The sequence below is a fragment of the Triturus cristatus genome, chromosome 7 (assembly GCF_964204655.1).
Source record: "Triturus cristatus chromosome 7, aTriCri1.1, whole genome shotgun sequence".
In the NCBI taxonomy this organism is placed as follows: Eukaryota; Metazoa; Chordata; class Amphibia; order Caudata; family Salamandridae; genus Triturus; species Triturus cristatus.
Window position 1 is genome coordinate 1,647,668,932 of NC_140590.1, and position 25,565 is coordinate 1,647,694,496.

The 25,565-nt window shown below is 41.3% G+C and overlaps 1 protein-coding gene across 4 annotated transcripts in view; it reads right to left on the reverse strand.

Annotated features, from left to right (window-relative positions):
- Positions 1-25,565, reverse strand: part of LOC146812624 (DEP domain-containing mTOR-interacting protein-like) — a 221,093-nt gene that overhangs the window by 93,077 nt on the left and 102,451 nt on the right. For all 4 annotated transcript variants that reach the window (XM_085619703.1, XM_085619701.1, XM_085619702.1 and 1 more), the window contains one exon: positions 6,018-6,141. In XM_085619703.1, the coding sequence (XP_085475829.1) occupies positions 6,018-6,141 (124 nt within the window). The remainder of the gene's footprint in view (positions 1-6,017; positions 6,142-25,565) is intronic.

Below are 25,565 nucleotides of genomic sequence, written 5' to 3' on the forward strand. Positions count from 1 at the left end.
ACTACTAGCTGAGGAGATCCCAGTGAGAATGGTGCGGACAGATGATAAGAGTACACAATGACTTATAAGAGTAGTGCGAGATGTCTGATAACCATTCGAAAATAAAGGAGGTATTAGTTGGGTCACAGACCTCTTGTGTTTCACAAACCTGAACAGGATCCCCTTTTCAATCTTTATCCCGTATATTTTACATACATATTAACGCTTCTGTCCGTGTCCAAAAATTATATTTACATTTGATTCTATTGCTTTGTGGTCTTGCCATGATCATATAGTTGATTAAAATAAATAAAATACCTTTGCCAAAAAAAGAAACTATAAGACATTGGAGGGCTCAGTTTGGAAGCCCAGGTGGACTCACTGTGAGACAGTGGTTCATTAAATATCAGTGACCGGTTAACTAAACTAACAAGCATTGGCATAGCCAATAGGTCTCGCTTTTGGGACCTTATAAGTGTTTAGCCATGCAACAGATGCATAACTAAATACTCATAAGGTCCCAAAAGCGAGACCTATTGGCTATGCCAATGCTTGTTTCTGTTTATTACTGCTCTGTAGTAATGGCGGCACCCGTGCTTTAGCTTAAACATCTTAAGGTAAAGTCGGGTGCCGAGATTGCTTCAAAAGTAAAGAATTGTCTATTTCTTTACTTTTGAAGCAATCTCAGCACCCAACTTTAGCCTAAGATATTTAAGCTAAAGCACGGTGCCACCATTACTACATAGAAGTAATAAACAGGAAAAAAAAACCTGGCTCACGGAGCACATCAAAGCGGCCGTGCGGCCACGAAAGTGATCGCAATCGGGATCAAACATCAAAGCCGCCGTGCGGCCGCGAAAGTGAGGGGCACGCGCCCGAGCACATGCACTGTAGCTCTAGGCTACAGTGGTAGCACTTTTTTGAGCCCTCACAAAAAGTCTCCCCAGACCAGCGCATGCGCTGGGTCAGGCGAGACCTAAAAACGGAGTGTACCCTGTGGTACCAAACAATAAAATAACATTGAGTAGAATTCTGTTTCAGTTTTGCTTGGTGTGTAATTTTGGAACTAGTCACTTGCTTTAGGCCTGCTTGTTTCGACAGTATGTTAAGCACAGATTTGCCTACATGGGTTAGAAGAATATGAGATGGACCAATTCAAGGACCTGGTTATTGGCAGTGCTTCGTGCACACATACAAGAAAACTGCATCAACTGCAAGGAAAAACTCTTGCAGTAGGTACGGCCTGATTAGTGTAGAGAACCTAAAGTGCACCCAAAACAAGTCAACTCTACTAACAATGGCCTGGCCAAACTCAAAGAAAAGTATTGCACCAAGTGCTAAAGAGTTATAAAAACCTTTGGGGTCTTATTTTGCACCAGAAAAGGCTAGGATGTTCATGTATGCTTCTACAATATGTTTGTTTACCTGTCTCCCAATAAAAGTTCTATTTTTTAGTGCGCTTAATTTTCTGTTGTACAGTGTCTGTGGTTCTAACCCTTCACACCTCAATCGGCACCTCAGATTGCACACCGACAGGCTACACACCATTCAGCCACCACACTCCTTCTCAAAAGCAAACATATTTTGTTAACGCTAACAAATAGTCACATGTTTAGCCAGTTAGTCAGTCAAAAAACGTTATTTCGGTTGCAAAAGTAACCATAAAATTGTGTCGAAAATCACATCAATGATGTATACATTTTGTTTATTTGAGCAAAATGCAGCATATAAAAACAGTCAGGCCAGACAAAACAAGCTCGATGGAGAGTAAATTGTAAAAGACCTCAATAATCCAGCTGCATAAGTAAGACCAAACCAAGCCTAGTCAGGGCCCTCTTTCTGTTTACTGCCAGGCAAAATAAGGGCAGATAAAAAAAAATGGAGAAAAGGGATAGTTAACCAAGCCACATAAAAAGATGATAAATAAACAGTGCAGGAGCATAAAAATTAATGATGCCCACATATAAACATTACATAAAGAAAAGAGCATCCTTAACAGGTCCCAAAATTGCTAATAATCATAATAACATAAGTTGTCCTTTATTAACTGCACTTTCTAAAAAACAGAACAAAAATTAACAAAGATGGAAGAGGAGTTTAGTCGTTGCAAATAGACCTGGGATGCTCCACATCTCTTAATTCCCCATTCCCTTATGAATGGAATTACATTTTATTTTAGTAAAACAGAGTAAAATTGACACCCAGAAAATGCAGCAGACTCTGAGGGGAGATTTAATCTGATGGACATATTAAAACTCTAGATGGACCAAACTGCCCAGGGGGAAACCGAGGTGCCATCTCACAAAGCCTAGTCTAAACCAAATTAAGAGCAATCTGTCTCAGTTTATCCACCTCCTTAAGATACGGCTCCAAGGCCGGTGAGGTTTGTAACATAACGTACTCCCTAATAGTAGTTTTTGAGATTTCGGGTTCCTTCCTTTGGCAGTGCCTCAATGCTTTAAAAAAATTTTTTTGCCCAGACTATATCTGATTTAGCTATCGCGGTTGGATTAAAGAAGAGGGCCGGCCTTCCCAAATTCGTCAGTTCCAGCTTGATATATTTAAGTCAGGGAATCTTCAATCCTTTTTAATATACCAATCTAGTGTACTGATCTTTTTTTGGGCAGTGACTCCCTCCATTTTAGGACCTAGCTTTCGCTTAGCCATCCAATAATGCTAGTGGGCAGAAACAAGATAAGCTAGGGTGCTTTTAATAGACAATTACAGCTGATTAAAGTCGCAGGTCACGCTCATTACAGGCTTGTAGTCCGAAATTACAATTCTCCTAGCCGCAAAACCAAGGGCGATGGCCCAGCCCAGACTCTTCCAGGCGCAAACAGGCCAGCTTTTGGCCCGGTCTTTGCCTGGGAGTGTCCTGCGCAGCGGGTGAAAGATCCGTTGTTTATGTGCCTGACTGGTGCAAATTTCAGGACCCTGCTTTCTGGCCTCAAGTGTGCTGGTGCGGGCTGAAGCTTGCAGTCCTGCCCCCACAAAATCTGGCGTGTTAGTCACTTCAGCAACTACAGCAAAGAGCAACAAAGAAAGCACATGAAAACACAAAAAAAACAAATGTGAGGTCTAAGTAGAAGGCCAGAAATTGATGGACAAGATGGCTCCTCAGGTTTTAGGGAAAAAAATCGAATACTTCTGCTTTCAGGTGGCACTATTACGAGATGACCAAAATTAAAAGGTAGTGCGGTACATAAATGAAAATTTACACCTTCATGTCAAAGGGTGGCAATGCCAGATGTAGGAATCAAAGGAGATACAAAAAAGCTGGTAAAAAAAATGCAGAAGAAAGTTTACGTTTCTAAACAAATTGTTGAAGTTCCTAATCGAACAAAGTAAAACATCAGAATATCCAAGAAATAACGTACGCTGAAGAGACACAAAACTGTGCTCACTCAAACCTTTACGGTGCAATTGCACACTTCTGCATACTGTACCATAAAGTAGAAAATATACACTTAGAGAACTACATGCTCTTTGCCAAACTTCTAAGTGGCTATCCAACGCTTGCCATACAGCAGTTGAAAATAAATTAAACATCACTTAGTATTAAGGTGTTCGATCCCGGTGCCCTTTTCTTTCTCAAGTTTGCAGTATACTTCTCTGTGTGCCTTGAAATCCCCTTCCACAGCTTGCTTTGCCCTAATTTCTTGATCTTTCAATAGTTGTTCTAGTTCATGAACTCTGTAAATATCCTGTCATCAGGAAGCTCCAAGGATTCCAGCAATTAAAGCCTCCCAAGTGGCCTTTACATTTGCCACCTAAACACTTACACACATTTGCATTTCTTTGAGGAAGCAGACACGTGGGCTTGTTTCTTTTAGCCGTCTGCCCCTCCCTCCGGAATGCAGCACAAGAGACTCCCTTGCGCATCAGCTGGGGAATCTAAATTGTGGAAATCAACTTTTGTTATTTATCTGAGAAGCTAAAATTACGGACAAATGCCGTCCGTTAAGACATTCATCACGGACAACGGACAAAAGCCCTAATTTACGGACTGTCCGTGAAATTTACGGACGGTTGGTCACCCTAATTAGGTAGCGCTTTCGCGTGCTAATGGCCCTGCGATAACAGAAGGGAGAGGGGAAATTCCTTTGTTCCCTCGTCCCCCCAACCCTTGTCCCCCGTGTCCCCCCCACTCCAAAATCTGGGGGGATATATCCCCCGCGTCCCCCACACTTCCTACGCCCATGTCTGTGCTCTATCGTTGTGTGTGTCTGTGAGTTTCAGTGTTTGAGGGGCTCCTTCTTGGTTTGTACCTCTCCATACTATGAATCTGACTTTGAGTCCCCAAGTGATGATCTATTGGGTGTTTGTCTGTGTATCTCTCAAAGCCTCTTTATACATAATCGCCCTCTGTTTGTTGCTATGTCTCTTTGCATTCCAGTGAACGTCTTATGTGTCTTTGTTGCTATGTGTGTCTGTCTGACGATGTATCTGAATGTCTTTCTGTTCCTTTTTGCTTGGTGTGTATCTCTGCCTTGTTTTGTCCTGAGTGCCTTGTTGTATGTTATTTGCATGCGTGTCTTCTTGTCTATGTGTGCTTGTCTTGTGTTTGTCTGTGTGATTCGCTGTGCATCTGTTTTGTACCTCGCTAGAAGATGGTGGAACGGGGCGGTGAGAAGATTTAGCGGTACATGTTTAACGTTTAACAGGGAAATAAAGTCCTTTCGTTTAGCCAAAACAGAGATATTTTAAGGATGATAGGTCCTTTGTAAGAGCCTCATGGGAAGTGGGGCCCTGGGAACCGGTTGAAAGATTAGAACTAGCTTGGCAATGGTGCCACATGACCTGCATAGCAAGGCAGTGAGTGGCTGGAATCTGTCAATGACCCATGTCACTCCCCTTAAGGTGGTTCCTAACTCATTGGGATGCCAGCAGTGCTACGTTAGATTGAAGTGAAATGTTCTCTCTCCTGCAATAGAGAATAACAGTCTGCAAAGTTTTTTTAAGACTCATTGGATGATGGTGAAGCAGATTCGCAGTTATTCTAAAATGGTCCAAATCCGAGCTTGAGACATGCTTTGGTGGTTGTTCTCAGGAGAAGGCGCACACGTCAAAATACATCATAAACCCTTTGAATAAAGGTGTGTAATGCGTGCTTGAACTAACACAGACTTAATCTAGGAGAAAAGACTGTCCTAATGGCAGACCTGGCCCTTTTCCATATATCTCCCAAGAGCAAGAGGCATAGCGTCTCCTCATCTATGGCTTCTATTCTTGATTGAGGTTGGGCATTTCATTTAAGCAGAAAAGTCATAAACATTTCATAAGTTGTGTATCCTACTGACATTTCAGCCGAGGGTTGGACAGCAACATCGTGATTTTTAAGATACATTTTTTGAAAATCTTACACACACATTTCCAAAATCCAAGACGGAATTTTGAAGTTTTGTAATTGTAATTCTGGTTGTTTTGCCCAAACATTGACTGAAACTTGGCTTTGCCGCAATGGCTAAATCTACAAGATTCAAAGACAGTTTTCAGAATTGAAAGAAATGACTATTTTCTAACAGTTCACATATTTGATATAATTTTCGCCCACGCCTAAAGTTTACAAGTTCATATATAGACTTCTGCTGAAATTCAATCGGACCCTTATTTGGCGAGCTTCTCCATTGTCTTCTAATAAAGATACTGATTTGTACATTATTTTAAATATAAAGAAACTTTCAAAATATAGCTTTTTTATAGTTACTCCACAATTTTACCATTTCTCTAGAAATTGCCTTTTATTGGTTAATCCAAAATAAATTGTGGACATCCTAATTCGAATACTGAAGAACTGAATAATAGTCAGATTGTGCTATGTCCTGAAACAAACTGTGGGTTTGTCTTTGGAGAACCTTTAAATGTTTGTGAAGAGAGGATCTTCACAAGGCGGGATTCTCCACAAAAGGAGCTTCCTCGTCTGGTGCAAAGATGATATGAGGAGCACGGTCATCTTCAAAGGTTATAGCAGCTCAGAATCTCTCATCAATAGCATCTACCAAGAGAAGTGATTTTGTGAAATTATGTTTTATACTTACATCTCATATAGACTTTGGCCTCTCATAAACACCTTGACATCCTTGTTCAGGGGGAAGGTCCCATCGTCCTTGCGGAAGCGGTACAGGAGCTTGGCATCTTTGTAATCAGAATACTCATCACACACTGGAAAGAAAAGCAGCAAGTTAAAATCAGTCTACCCTAGTGCACTTTAATGGCACATGGGTACATCCTCATAAGAGAGCTTATGTTTTGTGTGACACTGCTAGCTCAGCTTACACTCAATGGTGTTTGAAGAAAAGCAACAAGATAGTAGCTTAATTAACGATTTGCAGTTATTTCACAGCAGGACACACTAAAACTTATCATAGCATATGTTGAACTTCTCACACCTGGACATGGAACTGCATGTTCATAGCAACACAGAAAGTTTTTCAGAAACATTAACATTTTGTACATGGAGCTGCTCATGAGAAGTAACCAAAGATAGGCATGTGATACCTGGGAGACAGGGACGATGACATGAATATGGAAAGAGTTTTGGGCTGTACTTGGCTTTTTAAGATCTTCCTAGGTTTATTACATAAATCAATTTGAGGCTGGAAGACTGCACAAGATTATGCGACAAAATGTCTTAGAAGAACGGGTGAACACTGCCGATGAGAGTTAATATGATCATACTGTGGATGAGAGTATGTAGCAACATGAAGTCTCGTGAGATTTCTGTGCCCTGGGGTTTGAAAAATGAGAATGGGCGGGACACAGAGGTGGAAGATGCAGCAAAAGAAAAGAGTGGTGAAACCTAAATGTGTTAATGTTAATGAACCTAAATCACATAAAAATAAAAGAATTTATTATTCATGATACAGTTGACGGAGGTTGAGTATCATTCCATTTTTGATCAATTACAGTATGAGGATAGATTATTAAAATCAAAGTCAATTACTTAAAAGCATCCCTTGAAATAACTAAAGTGTCAATAAATCCAGTAGGTTCACTAGGAGCATTGCAAGCCCAAATTACCTATTTTAGGAATGTCAATGTGTCTCTAGTTAAATATTTGGAGTGAACATTTAGGCACTTTCAACTTCAACTGTGGAGGAGTGTGGCTCAATGGTTAGAGCGGCAGACCCTGAAGCAGAGTTCTGGCCAGGGACCAGGGTTCGATTCCCGCCTTGGCGGGGCTCGGGCTCAATTTCCTCGGACCTGTCTATTCTCGCCTCGGTGCCTATTCTAATCACGGGCCCCACGCTGCAACTCTGGGCAATAGCTTGCTTAGCATCCACACCGGCCCCAACAGCGCTAAGGATGCCTGGCTTCACCCTGGGGGTGCCCAGGAGTGGACACTTCACAGGGAAATCCAGGAGGGGTTCCACAGCAGTATGAGTATCAGCGCCAGGAAACCGCAAAAGGCGACACTGCAAGGTGGCCGTCTGGTGACAGTGCGCTCTATAAGTACCTTGACATTTACATTTTTACATTCAAGACCTCTATAGCTAGAACAGTACAAAACTTTTTTGCTTAGCCATGTCTTAAATATTTGCAGTGCATATTAGAAACAAAATGATGTACCACCTCAAGACTAGAGGGGCGAGTTGGTCTCGAAGGACCACACTTCCCTCTGACCCTCCTCACATATTGGAAATAGTGAGAATTATATTGTCAACCAATCCGACACTAGAAGATATAGAAGCTGGGGCAAAACCATTATATTAAAATATTTGTAAATCAGTACTTAAGAAACTGAAAACAATTGTTCAGACTCAGGAAATGTATGACTGAACATTGAAAACTCTGGCCAATCGTTTGCAGTGAGGGAATTTTCCAAATTTTGCACTCCCTGTTCTGAAACACCTTTGAGAGACTAGCATTAAGCTGCAGAGCCCTGTAGAAACTTATCTTGCTCTGTTAACGTTTAAAGAAAGTTATCAAGCAGTACAATTTTATTGCCATATTTTAGCAAATGAATACATCAATTAAAAATATTAAGTAGGGATCAAAATGAATAAATTGGAGGCTTGCATCATACATTTACCAAAGGCAGTACTATAATAAAGACTGAACTGCGATAGAGGAAAGCACCAGATTATTAAAGGAATTTAAAGATTTTGACCGGTCGCATCAGTTTTTCTGTTTTCACATAGAAATGCATAAGTGGCAAAATTAAGCAATATCATTTGAAAAAGTGGATCAGAATGTAACATGCGGCTCATATCTCAGTCTTTTAGGGTGACACGTTTGGCAGCTCATACTAAAGCTAAACTACGACACGACGGAAGTCCTCATCCTCGGCTCCACCCTCTCGGCCTGGGACGACTCCTGGTGGCCGACCGCACTGGGAACAGCTCCAACACCCACCGACCATGCACGCAACCTAGGGTTCATCCTCGACTCTACTCTCTCCATGACAAAACAGATCAACGCCGTCTCGTCCTCCTGCTTCAACACCCTCCGCATGCTCCGCAAGATCTACAGGTGGATCCCCACAGAAACAAGAAGAACAGTCACCCAGGCCCTCGTCGGCAGCAGGTTGGACTACGGAAACGCCCTCTACGCAGGAGCCTCGGCCAAACTCCTGAAACGACTCCAACGCATTCAAAACGCCTCCGCACGCCTGATCCTCGACATCCCTCGCCGCAGCCACATCACACCCCACCTGAGAGACCTGCGCTGGCTCCCCCATCAACAAGAGGATCCCCTTCAAGCTCCTCACCCACGCACACAAGGCACTCCACTACACCGGACCAGCATACCTCAACAGACGACTCAGCTTCTACACCCCCAACCGCCAGCTCCGCTCCGCCGACCTCTCCCTCACCACAGTCCCCCACATCCGAAAAGTGACCTCCGGCGGCAGATTGTTCTCCCACCTCGCCACCAAGACCTGGAACACCCTCCCCATCCCCCTATGGCAGACCCAGGACCTGCTAACCTTCAGAAGACTCCTCAAAACCTGGCTATTCAAGCAGTAGCAGCACCTCCCCCCCCACAGCGCCTTGAGACCCTCACGGGTGAGTAGTGCGCTTTACAAATATTGTGATTGATTAATAAGTCATCATTTGCCCTGCTTCCTCTTTGCTGTTCCTGGCTGCTGATCTTCTCCATTCTCCACATTCTGTCAGCCATGCACCACTCCATCAGCTGCAAAAAACTACTGAGCAATGGTGGTTTGTACTGATGCAGGTTAAAAACCTTTCCCAGTGCACGTAAGGGGCTAAGGGAGGAGCCAGAGCAATAAAATAGACCCTACTTTGAACTATATGGCTGCAGCTCGGTGTGTGTGCAAATCATGCGGGAATTGTTCCTATTTCCCTAAGGAAAGTTTACATTCACCCGTCATACTTCTTCCTTCCTTTTCTCCTTCATACTTTTCTTTCCTTCTTTCCATTTATGTGTTTCTCCTTCCAACCCTCTTTGTCTCATGATGTCTCTTTTCTTTCCATCTTTCTGTCCTTGCATACATTCTTTCTTCCTTTCTTTTGTGCTCTGACTCCATTTGCCTCAGTTATATTTTGTTTATCACTGTAACCATGTTCAGTTTCTGTGCCACTATAAGCCGCCACCAGACAAATGTGTCATCATATCTTCTTTCCTGCAGTGTGATTACTTAGCTGTGCTTCAGACTTGCGACCTGGAAATTGCAGCTCAAAGTAAAGAGACGCAAAATCCAATATAATCTGTCCAGTGACACCTCGATCTAGCTGGTAACATGGGCTTTGCTAGCCCTTGTTAGCAGCACAAAGTAATATGCCTCTCGTATTTGGCTCAAAACCACAAGTAGAGCACTTTTTTATTCCCATTTCAAGTGCAGCTTCTCTCCCTTCTGTAAAAGGTAAAGCATGACATTAAGGGTCTGATTATGAGTCTGGTGGTCCATGGACCTCCACACTCATGTTGGCATGGCGGGGTCGGCCTTCCAACTGCCCTATTTCAACTTGGACGGTCGGACCGCCATTGCATCACTGCAACCGGCAGGGATCCAAGATCCCTGGCAGTGGTGCATCAGTCTTGGGGCCGGAATATGCTTGGCGGAACCGCCAAGCATATTACGAGTTTCCTCTCTGCCATGGTTTTCATGGCGGTTTCTACTCCATGAAAACTGTGGCATAGAGGAAACAAAGGGCCCCCTGTTGCCTCAGGACCATGGGGTGCATGCAGGGGGGCTCATGTTGTGCCCCCTGTGTGCATGAAACCCAGTACCTGCACGGCATGGACTGCACCAGTCTATGCCTTGCAGGGACTGCCTTTGACTTTCCAATTGTGGTGCCTAAGCCAAAGAACTACAGACCAGTGACAAAAAAAGCCATAATCACACATGTTTGGCAGTGCGGAAGCGGGGCGGTGGCATGGTGGTCCCGAACCCCCAAACTCATAATCAGGCCCCCAGACAGTTTGGCAACTCCTACTCAATTCTCACTGGTGAAATATCCTCGTCACAACGTTGTAGACATGATGGCGTAAATTTGATTTCTATTACTCAGGTTCAAAATTAATATGTATTCTCTAGCCAGGTGGCACACAAAAGAGGAATGCACAACAAGCTTCCTCTGACATCACTTGGAATCTCCATGTATTTTTGAAGATGCCAAGAACACATTTCAAGCAGTTGTATGACAAAAATATTGTCTACAAAAACAATGTGGCACAAGAATATTGTGCCAATAATATCATCAATAAAAATATTGACTTTGTATACTTTGTATGTAAACTACCAAAACATATATATATCTATATATATTATCTACTGGCGGTCGCCAGTAGATAGTTATAGTTAGGACCGTGTTTCCATAGGAAATCTCAAAATTCTATTTTGAATAACTTTGCCGCCGGTTGATGAATCCTCGCGAAACTTTTAAAACTAATGGGGCGCTCCGCTCAGCTCCTACCCTGAAAGCCTCGGGGGGATTCGTCAAGCGGGGGCTGAGAAAAAAGGGGGGTCCCAAAACGCGTTTTCCCCATGCATTTTCCCATAGGACCTTTAGTCGAAGGTACAGCCCGGACGGCTGAATAGAATTACTTGAAATTTGGCAAAGAGGTAGTCCTCAGGTCAGGGATGTGCCTTTTGCATATATGAAGTCAATCTGTTCAGTAGTTCCTGAGAAAATTGCAGTTAAAATACATAAATATCTATAGCCGCACACCGTGCGCGCACGGTTTGCGCACCCTAACGTGCGCAAGCGTAATTCTGATTGGTGGTTACATGTCAGTCAACGTTCGAATCAGTCGAAATCAGGAAGTGTCAGCCGCCATTTTGTTTGTTTTGAGTGCGAGAGTGAAAAAGGAAGGTGGCGAACGTGAAAAGGGGGCAGGGTAGAGAGTTCCTGACCCCCTAGCCTTTGTCAGGGGGTCCCTGAAGGACCACGAAGGCAGAAAAAAACATTTTAATTTTCTTTAAAAAAAATCGCGGGGTGCGCGCACGGTGAAAAACCATTAAAAAAAATTTAATACGTACTTTATTTTAAAATAAATATATAAAAAATATAATAATAAATACATAACTTAGCATTTAAAAAACCGTACAAATTCACTGAAAAAACCATAGGTTTCACACACGTTATAGTTAGGAATTAGCATTTAAAAAACCTTGCAAATTCACTTAAAAAAACTGAGGTTTCACACATGTTATAGTTAGGTGGACATTTCACTCGTAAAAAACCAATGAAATTCCCCCGTTATAGTTAGTTCAGATAACTATAACTTGCGCGACCGCCACTCAAAAGGATGATGTCATCAGTGATGTCATGAGTGATGCCACTGACCATGTCATGAGTGATGTAATATGTGACGTCATGAGCAGTGGATTGCGGGCGCGCGAGTTATAGTTATCTGAACTAACTATAACGGGGGAATTTCATTGGTTTTTTACGAGTGAAATGTCCACCTAACTATAACATGTGTGAAACCAATGGTTTTTTAAGTGAATTTGCAAGGTTGTTTAAATGCTAATTCCTAACTATAACGTGTGTGAAACCTGTGTTTTTTTCAGTGAATATATATATATTCATGGAAAAAAAAAAAGGTTACAGGGACGTTATAGTTAGGCTGATATTTCACTCTTATAAAACGAAAGAAATTCAGCCATTATAGTTAGCTGAGCTAACTATGACTCACGTCCCCGCAATGCACTGGTTATGACCTCACATATTACATAACTCATGACACCGTCAGTCACATCACTGATGACATCACTGATGCCATCTCAAATGATGCGAGCCCCCCCACACTTTACTTTTAAAAATGTACAAATTGAGGTGGTGGTCCCCGGGGCTGCGGGGGGCTTCCTGCCCCCTGCATTGAAGATAATTAGCCCCAGGGAGGTGGCTGTCACCGGGGCTGTGTGGGGGGGCAGGATCCCCCCCACGCATGTTCTTAAACATTTAAGCCCCGAGGAGGTGGTGGTCTCCGGTGGGTGCGGGGCCATCACCCCGGCATTCAATTTAAGCCCCAGGGAGGTGGCGGTCCCTAGGGCATATGAGTGCATCTCATTTTTAAATTGCCCCTGGGACCTGGCCCACCCTGGGGCTTCAAGGAAATTAAGCACGGGAGCCCGCAGTTCGTTTTTTTATTTTAATGTTCAGCCGGATTTGTGGATCCAACGCAAATCCCTACGAGAAACAATAAAATGCTTTTTTTGGCCCTGTGGGACCCCCTGAGCATGCCTAGGGGGGTCAGGTTGTTTCTACCCTGACCCCTTTTCTTAAGTTTTAATATTTTTTTTACCTTTTTTCATGTGACTCAGTTCAACCGAGTCACAAGATGGCTGCCAACACTTCCTGGTTTGAAGTGTTGGCAACAATCAGATCTCAGGCACGAGATCAGGAGGGTTAAGTGATCCTCCACAGCCATATTTGTATATATGAGAAATGTTTACATTTTTCAGGAACCACTGAACAGATTTACACCATTTAACAAAAAGAATGCTTTCTGTACCAAAAGCTACCTTTTGCCAAATTTGGTGTAATTCCGTTCAGCAGTTCGGGCTGTAGCAGTGTCTAAAGTTTCCATGGAAATTAACAAGGAGAAAACGTTTTTGGGACCCCCCCCTTTTCCTCAACCACTACGTCATGAATCACCCCAAAATTTTCTAAACAGCAGCTGAAGTGAGTGGGCCATTCGTTTTGAAAATGTCATGAAAATTAGTCAAACAGCGCCAAAGATATTGGCAAAAAATACGCTTTTTGAATAGAAACAAGGGCCTAACTGTAACTACCTGCTGGCAACCTCCAGTAGGTGGTTCCAACAGTCTAGTCTCCCAACTGCTCGCAGTCTGTATGGTGGAAGAAGGAGATGGGCTGCCACTCCGATGCAATTATAAGCGTGTTTTTATTTCACCGTTATGCAGCGTATTTCAGAGCAATCGTGAACAAGGAGCTGGTTGCTCTGTAACATGTCGGGCTGTTTGCTGCATAACGGTGACATAAAAACACGCTTATAAATGCATTGGGGTGGCGGCCCGTCTCCTTCTTTAGCTGTACAGAGTTCCAGCAGTTGGGAGAGTGGACTGTTGGAATGTAAAGTGGTTCGCTACCCCACCGCACAGAAGAGGCTAGGAGAACCCGTGACTTTTTTGGTTGGATATATATAATATATGCCTGAAAGGGTATTTTTTGATACATATATATATCTATATATATATCAATAATCAAACTCTATTTCACAGGAAACTTTGGCATAAAGATTGTTTATTCAAATGCTCCTCAGAACAAAAGATAAGTGCAACTGTGATATATATATATACATATTTAAATATATATATATATATATATATATATATTCACTTAAAAAACCATAGGTTTCACACATGTTATAGTTAGCTGGACATTTCCCTCGTAAAAAACCAATGAAATTCCCCCGTTATAGTTAGTGCAGGCAACTATAACTCACGCGACCGCAATCCTCTGCTGATGACGTCAGATATTACATCATTGTATTTAGACACCTATTTACCCATGTCTTCTTCCATTAATCTTTAGCTATACATATATTACAAATATTTATTTTTCAGAAAGACACATATGTAATCAGTGATGTAATATCTGACGTCATCAGCAGAGGATTGCGGTCGCGTGAGTTATAGTTGCCTGCACTAACTATAACGGGGGAATTTCATTGGTTTTTTACGAGGGAAATGTCCAGCTAACTATAACATGTGTGAAACCTATGGTTTTTTAAGTGAATTTGCAAGGTTTTTTAAATGCTAATTCCTAACTATAACGTGTGTGAAACCTATGGTTTTTTAAGTGAATTTGTACGTTTTTTTAAATGCTAAGTTATGTATTTATTAATACTTTTTTTTTTCAGGTTTTTCACCGTGCGCGCACGTCGCACTTCGCGCACCGTGCGCGCGCTGTGGGCGCTCCGTGCGCTTCGCGCACCGACCACCCACGAAGCGTTGCACCGTGCGCGCTCCGTGCACGCACTCCGCGCATTTTTGACAAAAAAATAAATGTTTTTTTCTTCCTTGGGGGTCCTTCAGTGACCCCCTGACAAAGGCTAGGGGGTCAGGAACTGTCCACCCTGCCCCATTTTCACATTCTCCACCTTTGTTTTTCACTGCTTCAGACTGCGAGAGACAAAATGGCGGCCGCCACTTCCTGATTTCGACCGATTCGAATGTTTACTGACATCTAACAACCAATCAGAATTGCGCTCGCGCACGGCAGGGTGCGCGCACAGTGCGCGCACGGTGCGCGCGTATAGATATTGATATGGTTTTAAATGCTATTTTCTCAGGAAATAAGGAACAGATTTACACGAGACCTTCAAAAGGCACTTCCTTGACCTTATGGCTACCTCTCTGCCAAATTTCACGTAATTCTGTTCAGCCGTTCGGGTTGTACCTTCGACTAAAGGTCCTATGGAAAAATGCATGGGGAAAACGCGTTTTGGGACCCCCTTTTTTCTCGGCCCCCGCTTGACTAATCACCCCGAAACTTTCAGGGTAGGAACGGAGCGGAGCGCCCCACCTATTTTGAAAAATTCGTGAGGATTCGTCAGCCGGCGCCAAAGTTATTCAAAATAGAATTTTCAGATTTCCTATGGAAACACGGTCCTAACTATAACTATCTACTGGCGACCGCCAGTAGATAATATATATATATATATATATATATAGATATATTTAAAGCTCCGTGGGGGTCCAACGATTTGAGCCGCACTCGAAACCACAGAATCTTTTTTCCCCATAAAAGCATTTATTGGTGCGAGCTGTAACACACTCCAGTCCTTTACAAGCAGTTAGCCGCCACCTGACGCGTTTCGAGATAACTCTTCTTCAAAGGTAGTCGCGGTTAAAAGGACATCCATCTAAGGAAAGTAAAAGACTGCATAATCCATAATGCAACGTGCTGCCTCATCACGAGTGGCCCAATCAGGGCGCACGATAGTGATATTTAGGACGCTGCAGCCTCATGCTCCTTTTAACCGCGACTACCTTTGAAGAAGAGTGAATCTTGAAACGCGTCAGGTGGCGGCTAACTGCTTGTAAAGGACTGGAGTGTGTTACGCTAGATGGGCCATGTACGCACGATGCGCTTCGCGCACCGTACGCACATGGAGGACATATGATGCGCTTCGTTGTGAAAGATAATTTTTTATTTTTTCTCTTGTTTTCTAAGCCATGCCCAAATGGTGCCCTTCGGGCACCATTTGCACACGGGGTGGGGAGAATATGGATATATTTTTTTTTTAATTAATTTTTACCGTAAGCGTAATCGGCGAAATTATCGAAAAATTTAAAATTCCGTTTTTTACCTTGGGGGATCTTTGAGGACTCCCTCAACATGGCTAGGTGCTTAGGAGCTGTCTAAACAGCCCCTTTACATGTTTTTGGGCTTTGTTTTTTAACCCCCTCTCAGAGTGCGAGAGAGAAAATGGCGGCCGCTACTTCCTGGTTTCGACCGATTCGAATGTTTACTAAGATCTAACAGCCAATCAGAATCGCGCTCGCGCACGTCACCGTACGCGTACGGTAAGCGCACCGTAAGCGCACCGTAAGCTGGCTCAGATATATATATTGATTTAAAGGCTATTTCCTCAGAATCTACTGAACAGATTTACACCAAACCTACAAAAGGCACTTCCTTGACCTGTAGTCTACCTCTCTGCCAAATTTCAAGGAACTCTGTTCAGCCGTTCGGGCTGTAGCTGTGTGTAAAGGTCCTATGGAAAAATGCATGGGAAAAACGCGTTTTGGGACCCCCTTTTATCTCAGCCCCCGCTTGACGAATCCCCCCGAGACTTTCAGGGTAGGAGCGGAGCGTAGCGCCCCATTAGTTTTGAAAATTTCGCGAGGATTCGTCGACCGGCGCCAAAGTTATTCAAAATAGAATGTTGCGGTTTTCCTATGGAAACAGGGTCCTAACTATAACTACCTACTGGCGACCGCCAGTAGGTAATATATATATATCAGGACACCGTGAACCCAGCGAATCTGAACTAAGTTCGGAAATAGAATCTGATCCTGAAGCAAGTGGCAGTAGGGATCAGTCACGTAATGCACCAACACCGATTCAAGAACTCGGTTTTTTACGAGTGGAGCGTTTGATAAGTCTGCGCCCAAGACCTCCACGACAGGAGCATGCATCAAACCAAGCTCAAAGCCAAGGAACAGAAGGAGGAAAAACCGTTGATGGGGCAAACAAAACACAAAAATCAACATACAGACGGAACAGGAGATAAATAATACAACAGGAACAAAGGACACAGTAGTGAATCTAACGACTATTGCATTGACACAAGAGGAAGAACAAATCCTTGCTCTAGGACTATCATACTGCAAGGAAACAAACTTTGATTATGCACAGACCAGAATAGACCTGTATTATTTCATTTGTAAATTAAAATTACGCAAACATTTCTTTAACACCAAAGAAAGGATTGATGCCAGGGATCATGGTGGCACCGTGTCCCCAGAACCGGATACTTTAAGTGTAGCTGATATGACCTTTCTAAGAGACATGACAGAGCTTGAAAATGATGATATAACCGATGTAATAACTAGCGGTCAAGCAGCAATTAGATCAGATCTAAACATATATGCAGCTGTGGTTACACCGTTCAGACCAAAATCGGTTTTCAACCCACTAATGCCTAGGGACAACATTGACATTTTTGCAGATAAAGTGATTAAGGACCTTAAGCAATTGGCAATTGAAAGCAGTAATATTTTTAACAAACCCAGGCATAATGAACTAACAAAATATTCCAGAGTCATGCAAAGAATAAAAGAACACCCCGAAATTGTTGTACGATGGTCAGATAAAGGGGGTAATGTTGTACTCTGGCCTCTTGTAATGTACAACAAAGAGGCAATGACACAACTAGCGGATAAGGATTGTTACACACTGATTAGTGCTACCAATATCATCAGCATTAAAGAGAAATACCATGGATGTTTGTACGAATGGAGAAGGAACGGGTTGATAACAAGGAATGAATGGGATTTTATGAAAAATGACTACCCTGTGATACCACAACTTTATTTGCTCCCGAAAATCCATAAAAATGCAGAGTGTCCTCCGGGCAGGCCAATAATATCCGCCATTGGGAGCCTATTTGAAAATACGAGTAAATTTATTGACTTTTTTCTTCAACCATTCGTACAGGCTTTGCCAGCATACACTAAAGACACTGGGGATTTCCTAACTAAAATCTTTGATTGTAACTGGCATGAAAACTATGTATTTGTCACATTGGATGTACAAAGTTTGTACACGAGCATCAGGCATCACGATGGCCTGAATGCAGCAAAATACTATCTGAGCACAAGGGATATAAGTTTTTACCAAAATACACTTATGTTATTACATATGATGGAATGGTGCCTGGAGAATAATATCTTCATGTTTGATAGATTGCTTTACAAACAGACACAGGGCACAGCCATGGGTACTTGCTTCGCCCCCAGGTATGCAAATTTGCATATGGGCTGGTGGGAGGAGCAAGTACTCATGAGGACATGCAACACCCAGATGACTGAAAAAGTAGTTTTATACCAACGCTACATAGATGATATTTTCATTTTGTGGAAGGGCACTGAATAAAGTGTCAATGATTTTGTTGATGAAATCAACAGAAATGATCTAAATCTCAAATTCACATGTACCACAAAAAGAAATCTATTGTATATCTTGACTTAGAATTGTATACCATCAACAACAAAGTACATTCACGCACATTTAGGAAATCAACATCAGGGAATGCTATTTTGCATGCCCAAAGTTTTCATCCTGTTAAACTTATTGAAAGTATCCCCTATGCCGAGTGTTTGCATATGAAACGGAATTGCAGTACTGCAGAGAGTTTGAAAAACTCCACAGATAACTTGTTTAAGAGACTTAGCAACAGAGGCTATAAGTCGAAAACCTTAGAAACAGCAAAACAGAAGTGTATAGCTATCACTAGGGAAGATCTTATATTTACAAACAAGGAAAGCAGGATAATCCCAAGGGAGTCTGTAAAACAGACACCAAGATTAATTACAGGATATAACACATACCATTACAATCTACGGAAAATTCTGTATGGACATTGGCCAATAGTGCGCTGTGATCCCACCATAGGCCCATCTTGCACTAAGCTTCCCCAGTTAACCTTCAGGAGAGCCAAATCGATGAAACAAGAACTTGTGTCCAACGCTCCTGCGCAGGACAAAGGTGCCAGTTGGCTCAAATCCCAAAAAGGCTTTTTCAAATGTACAAAGTGCAAAGCCTGCAAACATGGAATCAACACCAGATCAGTTTCCACTCCTCTAAGAAAAACTCACCTTGAGATCAGGGAGAATTACACTTGTAAAACAGATTTCGCGATATATGTGTTACGTTGTACTTGTAATAAAATGTATGTGGGAAGTACCATTCATCCCGTACATATTAGGATACTACAACATCTAAGGGCCATCAGTAATAATGACCCCACATATCCAGTGGCCCGCCATATTAATGCGGTACATGGCGGCAAAGCGGAGGATCTGACTTACTTTGTTATTGACAGTGTAAAGAAGAACATCAGAGGTGGCAATAGACAACTAGCACGTAGGAGACTAGAGTCGAGATATATAATCCAGTTGGATTTAAAATTCCAACTGGTATGAATGCTGACGAAGCTATGAATGTACACCTTTAATCATCTATCACTGCTAAAACTATGATGTAGAGGACTGCCTACTCAAGATTTTTAAACCAACCCCATGAGATCTGACTCACTCTTCCTTTCCCCTTTTGTCTTTTCACATTATGTTTCGTTCATCACATACCTATTATCTTTATCTTGCTTTATTCTTTAATTACTTAGATTTCCTAATGTAGTAATAACTATTCAGAGTTTCCACCATTACCAATTCAACAAAATCAAGAAGGGGTATGATCCGATGCCAGAAATATCACTGCCCACTTGGGCTCTATGTTTATATATTGCATTGCAGTTCACAGCGACTATAATGCCCAAAAATCAATATCAGCACATGCGTTTCACTTTGTGGCAAGTAACATCATTATTAATTTTGTTACCAATGTTAGATATGGGCTTATAACAATGGACTGATACCCTCGCTACGTATTTATGTAAATACAATAATTGTTTTTAATGCTTAAATAGAATGTTGAAAATATTACACAATCCACACTGAGTTAATTGTGGTAAAGGTGGCTAATGCATTACTCATCAAGGTAATATGAGTCAGAAGAACTATTTTTCTGTTAGTATTTTTTCTATGTTTATCATTGATTATTTTGGTTGCTAAGCAACCTTTTGGTTTGTGTCACGAGTACTGAAATGCTTAAATTAACTTACCAGCGTGAGGCCAGACACAGTGAGCAAGGCGGACTCGTCTGCCGAAACGCGTCTGGGCCACATTGTTGGAATAAAGATTTTCTTTGAATAGCATCCCACGGAGGCAGTGCCTGTTTTGCACGAGAGAAACCAGGACTGGAAGCAATATATATATATATATATATATATATATATATATATATATATATATATATACACTCCACTGGTTCCCAGTTACCGGGTAATTGCAGCGCTCCTCGTGGGTGCGAATCCCTGCGGTTGAACCAGACCGCTTTAAATCCACCAAAAATCCCTCCAGCCGGAAAGAAAACGGGATGCACTCTTGACAACCTTTTGTGCGCTTTATTTTCTTTATAATTTCACTGCATGGGGTACAGGCAATAGCTGATCTACGCGTTTCGGTATTCCTGATACCTTGCTCACGATCAACTGTTTGTTTGATCCCGCCCTCTTTAAGTTCAATTGAAATACATCATTTCCTGGCGGTTTTCAAACACCCCTTTGCATTCTGGAGAATGTAGTTTTGAAACCCATTGTTTCTTTGTGTTAAATCTGTCCTCCTTATTTATTTACACTCTAATGTTTTGTGTTTGGTAAGAAAAGTCCAGTCGACATTATTCTTCATGAACGCTTTATCTTTTCTCTTTAACTCCTCTGGTGGAGTTTAATCATATGAGTGATGAGTCCTTTTGGATCATTAGTTGCCATTTTTTCGATTTGTTCTTCGATGTTTTCATCTCTTGACTGCATTTTCTTACGTCTTACAGTTTTCATATTCTTATCTTCTTTTTTATAGATGTATGTAGAGCTCTTCTGACTGGTTAAGGCCGTGCGGATATAGTGTTCGTAATTTTAGGATGTACCGTGACTCCTTCTGTCGCAATTGTCTTTCTCGATCTCCCCCACGTTCTTTCCTTGGAATGGTCTCAATTCCATAATATTTCAATTTTTTCCAGTCTCCTTGATGGGCTTGTTCCATATGTTTTGCCACCGCATTGGATTTATCCTTATGTATTGTGGCTCTTATGTGTTCCAATATTCTTTTTTTCAATTCAAAGATGGTGCTCCCCACATACTTCAGTGGGCACGGACATTCCAACACATAAATCACATATTGCGTTTTGCACGTTATTAATTGGCGGATCTCCCAGATCTTATTGTTTGCCATCTTTATGTTTTTTGTCTGTTGGGCAATTTGGCAGGCTTTACACATGTGACATTTTATGAAACCTTTTGTCTTCAGCCATGTAGATTCCTTATCTTTTCCTTTGAAGTGGCTATGGATTAGATGGTCCTTCAAATTCTTCGCTCTCCTGTATGTTACCGTCGGATGCTTTCCCACTATTTCCTTCACAGTAGGATCCAACTGTAGTATCTTCCAGTTTTTTCTCAAGATGCTCACTATTTGCTTACTTTCCAATGAATAATCCATTATTAGCCGGATGGCCTCAGGTTCTGTTTTCTTTGATTTTCTGGATAGACAGTCCTCTCTCGTTTTGTTGTTGGCTGTTTCCCAACATTTTTTTACTATGTTGGTATTGTATTTTCTTTTTTTAAATCTTGCCATTGTATTTTGACCGTGTATCCGCCATTCATCTTCTTCACTGCATATTCGCCGAATTCTCAAGAACTCCCCATAAGGGATACTTGAGATTAGGGTTTTTGGTGGAAGCTTGTTGCTTCCAAGGTGGCGTTGGTTGCTGTACTTTTTCTGTGTAAAGTTGTTTGTATGTGGCCATTTTTGATGTATATTTCCGTATCAAGGAATACCACTCTTTCATTACTGATCTCATATGTAAACTTTATGTTTGTTTTGCTGTTATTTAGTAACTCGAAGTATTCCTTGAATTCCATTTCCGTGCCATCCCAGATGATGAATAGGTCATCAATGAACCGTTTCCAACTGACGACCTTATTCACCATTCTGTCATTACTTTCACACCATGCAACCTCTTTCTCCCAATATCCCATCGCTAAACAGGCATAACTGGGACTAAAAGAAAATCCCATTGCAGTACCATTGCTCTGGCGATACACCTCATCTCCGAAAACAAAGATGTTTTTGTTCAAGCATATTGATAACATATCAAGGAGCATTTTGTTATGTTCACTGTATTTGATGTTACGTTCCTTCAAAAAGTAGTCACATGCCTCCAGGCCCATGTCATTTTCAATGTTTGTATATAAGGATATAACATCCATTGTGACTAGTTGGTATGTGTCTTGCCAGGGAGTGTTTTGCAGTAGTCTTAACAGGTCTGTTGTGTCCTGTATGTAGGAGCTGAGTTGAGTTACGTAGGGGTTTAAAAAGAAGTCAATATAATTGGCCATTGGTTCTAACAATGAACCTTTCGCTGACAGGATAGGTCTACCAGGTGGTTTTTTGTGATCCTTATGGAGTTTTGGCAAGAAATAAATTGTAGCTGTGATTGGATGGGATACTGTTAGATATTTACATTCTTCTTCATTTATTAGTTCCCGTCCTGCCCATTCCTGAAGCCTGTTATCAACTTTTTCTTTTATTTCTAGGGTGGGATTCTTTTTCAGTTTTTCATAGTAATTTGTGTTTCTTAGCTGGCGGTGTGCTTCCGCTACATATGCCGTTTTGTCCATTATTACTATGTTTCCCCCCTTATCTGCCATTTTGATTTCAATCTGATCATCCATTGTCAAGTTCCGTAGGGCTTCCCGTTCCATCTTGGTTAAATTGTCGGTGAATGCTGGTCTCTTTATTTTGTATAGGTCTTGGATAACCGCTTCTTGAAACAGATCTATTTTGTTTCCTGGTGTTAACTGAGGATAAAATTTGGACTTCGATTTCATCCCGCTTAGACCTGCTCCTCCTTGTGTGACTGCCATGCTTAATGGGATTTCCTCTCCCTCCATTACATCCAAATTTAATAGTGTCAAAAAGCCTTCAGTATCCTTTACTTGTACACTAGTTGTTTTTTCTTCCGATGTTTTAATTTTACCATAATGTTTTTTCTCTCCAAAAAATTTGGCCAGTTTGATCTTACGAATGTAAGTTTGCCACTGAGGAAGAGACTTGGTACCAAATATGTTTCATCCCAGCTCTGTCATGCTGTGCTTCGCTGATTTGCTGCCCACACATCTGGGCCATTGCATGTTTGTGACAGGCATTACAATTTGGCAAAACAGACTTCGATATCCTTACAAAACCCTTACAAATTCAACAATGAGGTTCAAAATAAAAAAATTATAGTTAAACTTTCAAATATTTAAATTACACATTAAAAATGACAAACTATACTAGCATATTTAAAATAAAAATCAATTAAATGGGAAATATAATTACCAATTATCATATCATTAGCATAACAAATTAATGAAAAATAAAAATCAATAATGTTTATTTTAAATAACTTTCCACCCTAATTCCCTACAACGCAACAACCCACCTCTAAATAAACTAAACGAAAAATTACTAATTAAATGTAATACATTTTAAATTACCCATTAAAAATTACAAGCTATGCTAAAAACACTTATTTTCATAATACTAATATCAAATGATATTATAATAACTCATGTATTTCAAATTACCTAAAAGAAAGTATTTAACACAACTACATTACCCTAAACATTAGTATATACATTATTTTTAAAAAAAATCATGCACCTAAAAAGAAGCTATTCTTATCATCTATATTCTGTCTCAAAATAATTTTGACTTGATTTGTTTGACAAGATATTCTGGTATGAAATATTTTGTATTCGATATTTTGAAACCCATTGTGAAAGGGTGGTAAATTCTGTAAAATACCAGAACTAGGACAACACCATATTCCCGAAGGCAACTTGGAAGTATGTAATTATGCCAGGAACAACATATTAACAGATGTTTTTATATATAAATTTAGGGTGGACATGACCCAAATGCATTAGATCACTTTACAAGAGAGTAGGAAGAACAATGGTTTGAATGGATTAATTTAGAGAAAATAAAATTATAAAAGTTTCAAACAAGAACTCTAAAGTATTTTTACATGTGTTCCAAAGCTACCATTACTACTAATGTATTCCCTAATTAGACTTCCTGCTGTGTCTATCCAGGATAAAAGGAGCAATCTTAAAAACATTCAAACCAGTTTTGCTTCCATTCCTTCCTTCACAATCCATCCATCCATCTAGCTGTCCCTCCATCCAGTTTCTCTCATTCTCGCCTCTCTTTCTCTCCTCACTCTCCCTTCTCCCTCTCTTTAATCTTTATCCATTATTTCTTTCTCTTCCCTTGTGCTCTCTTTCCCTCACATCTTTTTACCTTTCCCTCACCGTTCTATCTTTGTTCCAACTGTGTTTGTTGTACTAAACCTGGGGAAGCTGGAGAGAGTTGCAGAGGGACCAAACAAAGGGGGCCCTAAGCTACCGGGGAAATGCCAGATTGCATAAATGGTCAAAATAAAGGGTAAACCCATATAAAGTCACTGGGACCTGGGTATAGAGCAGTATGAGAACAGTGGTCCCAGCATACAGAATCATTCAATACAAAGCATTTAGAAAAACAATTTACCAAGAAACCTTTTAAGGAGGTTCAAATGCCTATTTAATCACATTGAACACTTATAATTTGTTATTACTGAGCTCCATAGTACAGACAACATTTTTGGTATCATAACAGTGCCCAGAAAAGAGGAGGAGGAGTCAGGAGGTGAGTGATAAAGTGTAGGATTTGGAAGGAAGTGAATACAAAAAATAGATGCATTAAGAACACAATCAAATTAATCGGCAAAATTAAATCTCTGCCGTATTTAAATTCAGATCAAATCATGATTCAAATATCTACAATTCTAAGAGAAGCCATATATATGAAGAAGATCACAGTACATCCTGAACTGGTGATAATATTGGCAAAGATGTTGTGTCGACATTTCGACCCCTTAAGGCATGTAGGTACTCATTGCGACCTTACGGGATGGGGTCTTCATCAGGACTGGGGTGCAAGTGGAAGGGGGGGTGGGTGTGGGCACCTAAAAAACAAAATTGAACGAGCGTAAGGCTAATAGATCTATAAAAACGGGAAAGAAATTAATTGCAATAGTTATACAAAAAAAGTTACCCTATCTGTCAGAAGACAGGACTCTAAGACGTCAAAGGATCGTCAAAGGTGGAGGGTATCAAACTCCCCGAAGGTAACGACAGAAGCGGGAAAAGAGGTATCCACCTAAAATCGAATAGGTAAGTTAGTGGATAGAGTGGAGATAAATTACCAAACAAAGGCGCTCCACGATTAGGCGCATAACTTACTATGTCGCAGAAAGGCTTTTCTGTCGAGTTAAATCAGGAGGCTCTCAATATTCAGCACTCCCGGAAAGAAATCCAATTCATTATGGACAAGGCAGTTGGGGACTAGTCGCCACTAATTCGCCGCCAAGGAATTAATCTAAAAAGGAGGGGAGGGAGGGAGAGGATTAAACAACCAGACGTCAGAAAGGACCTGCATAAATCACAAAGCATGAATGAAGGCACAGGGGTCCAGCTACGTGGAGCTAGTGAGGAAGGAACGTGCCATTAATACGCGCGTGGCCAGCAAAATCACGAAGGTATCGTGATCTGAAAAATGTGACCCCGAGGGTTCTTAAGTATGCTAAAGAATACCCAACCGGTCCAGTCACTGAGGATAGTAGGACAAAGGACCGTGTTGACCAGTGAATTAATAAAATGTATTAGTAAGCGGCTTAAATCTAAGGGCAACGCAGCAAATAAGGGAAAACAGTACAGTTGTCAGGAGAATAAACGGACAAACTGCACAAAGTAATGCAACAATCAGTTAACGGGGA